The following is a 1,886-nucleotide window of genomic DNA, read 5'->3' as shown; positions in this document are numbered from 1 at the left end:
CTTCTGTCCTTTCTCACCCCGTGGGCCACCAATCTGTAGCACACAAGGGAAACACAAAGCCAGACAGTCAAAGAGGACATCGCCTGCATCAGCATCACCACTCCCAGCAGGAACTGGAGATGCTGGGGCAACTTCTGCAACCAAAGGGCTGCTGATGTTCATGTAGAAAAGGAACGGGGCACCTCCTCCTCGCCTTGTGCGAAACACAGAGAGGATGAATCCGAGCGAGATGCTCTCATCAGTTTTTGTACAGCTCATCTCTGTGCTATAAATTATAGGAAGACAAACATTTGGAACCATGCTTACCCTCGATGCAAAGTTCACTCTCTTACCCCTTCATAGACGGTGTCCTGGTTAGCCGGCATGCCGGGGCCAATATCAGGAGAGACAGTTCGGTCGTAATAGCTATCGTAATAATTGCCATCGTATTCTTTTATTGTTTCCTCAGTGAAATCTTTATCCAGATCCTCTCCTCCTGGAGCAGCCTGGAAACAAAAGAGCAGCAACATGTCAGGCTGCAAATCTCTCCAGGCTGCACACACTGGAAATACCAGGGGAAGGCTGCGCTTTTTTTGCAAAGTGAGGACACTTTATAACAATAATTGCAAAAAAAAAAAAGTTAAATTATGGAGTTTTAAGGTCTCCAGTGACCTCCAAGGGTACTTCTCCAATGGGAGGATCTTTGTCAAAACATACGTCCTGGCTTTCCCTGGGATTTCTCTGTTGACCCCTGAAATAACACTGCAACTGTAAAAGTTTGTGTGAGGAAAACAAGACACAGCACAACACAACAGCTCATGTCAGGAGGATCCCTCAAACGCTGAAGGTCTAGAGAAACAGGGAATGGAAGTTTCAAACTCCAAGCCCGACTCATCTCTCTCAGCCTCGGTATTGGAGACAGTGATTATGAAGTGTAAAAAGTCACACATCCAGTTGCATATTTGAAATGCACTTCAAAACCACAACGTGTCATTATGAGTAACCGATTACAGGAGAAAATGTGGAAAAATCCAAGTTCACTTCTACAAAAGCCTCCTGTTTGTTTAGTCTGGGATCCAAGCTGTGATTGTGCTTGTCCAAAGAGCAGAAGGATTTTTTTTTTTCCACAGGTCCGATGCATTAAGCCCTGAATCCTTTCAGAATCCTCACAGCAACAGCTGTTGTGGACCACAAGCAAGGACATCTAGATAGGCAGCAGAATTTCCTTGCTTCCCTCCATAGCCCTGTGCTTTCTGCAGCTGGCAGGGAGCCGGCTCTTGGCATCCTTCAGTCTGAACAGCACGGTGAAGAAGAACATGTGCTGGTTTTCTTTTTTTTTGTTTTTTTGGTTGTTTCTTTCCCATCCAGGTAATGACCAAAACGGTTCATAAATTGAATTATTTCCAGTGCTTCCCAGAGAAATTATCTCCTCACTACTATGAATTCAAAATCACTTAAATGCCACCACCACTTGCAGACCCTGTTCCTGTGCCAGTGCTGCTCAGAACCCATAACCACAAGCATCTGTATCTAAATGCAAGAGGTTATAAACTAAGAATAAGCCTAGTGCTGAGGCAGTCATGGCTCTGCCATCCCATCTTCTTTCACCCCTGCCAAAACCAACTGGTCTTTGCAGAAATTACAGTCTGGCACTTAATTAGAAAACTTGGAAAAGTCAGCATTAGTTTTCCTTTGTAGTGTTCAAATTGATCTGACGCTATCTCACACGTCTTTTATCCTGTTGGGAATCTTTTCTCTAGGTTTGCACTTTGAAACCTTAAAACCTGTTTATCTTGCTATAAAGCTTTTGGGGATAACACAGCAAGCTTTTTTCAAACTGCATTTCTTGAACGTCAAAAACGCCTGGTTTGATATTTTGATTAAGGTCCCCAAGTCAATTTTCAGGG

At 44.0% G+C, this 1,886-nt stretch overlaps 1 protein-coding gene across 1 annotated transcript in view; it reads right to left on the bottom strand.

Moving 5' to 3' along the window:
• LOC104494003 (collagen alpha-1(V) chain) overlaps positions 1 to 1,886 on the bottom strand; it is a gene marked incomplete at its 5' end in the record, with an annotated part of 114,653 nt that overhangs the window by 74,029 nt on the left and 38,738 nt on the right. The window contains 2 exons of the mRNA XM_010136778.1: positions 9 to 33; positions 333 to 485. Of these exons, the coding sequence (XP_010135080.1) occupies positions 9 to 33; positions 333 to 485 (178 nt within the window). The remainder of the gene's footprint in view (positions 1 to 8; positions 34 to 332; positions 486 to 1,886) is intronic.

This window comes from Buceros rhinoceros, unplaced genomic scaffold, assembly GCF_000710305.1.
Source record: "Buceros rhinoceros silvestris isolate BGI_N320 unplaced genomic scaffold, ASM71030v1 scaffold11325, whole genome shotgun sequence".
In the NCBI taxonomy this organism is placed as follows: Eukaryota; Metazoa; Chordata; class Aves; order Bucerotiformes; family Bucerotidae; genus Buceros; species Buceros rhinoceros.
The sequence above is the reverse complement of the archived record's forward strand: the minus strand, read 5'-3'. Positions and strand labels throughout refer to the sequence as shown.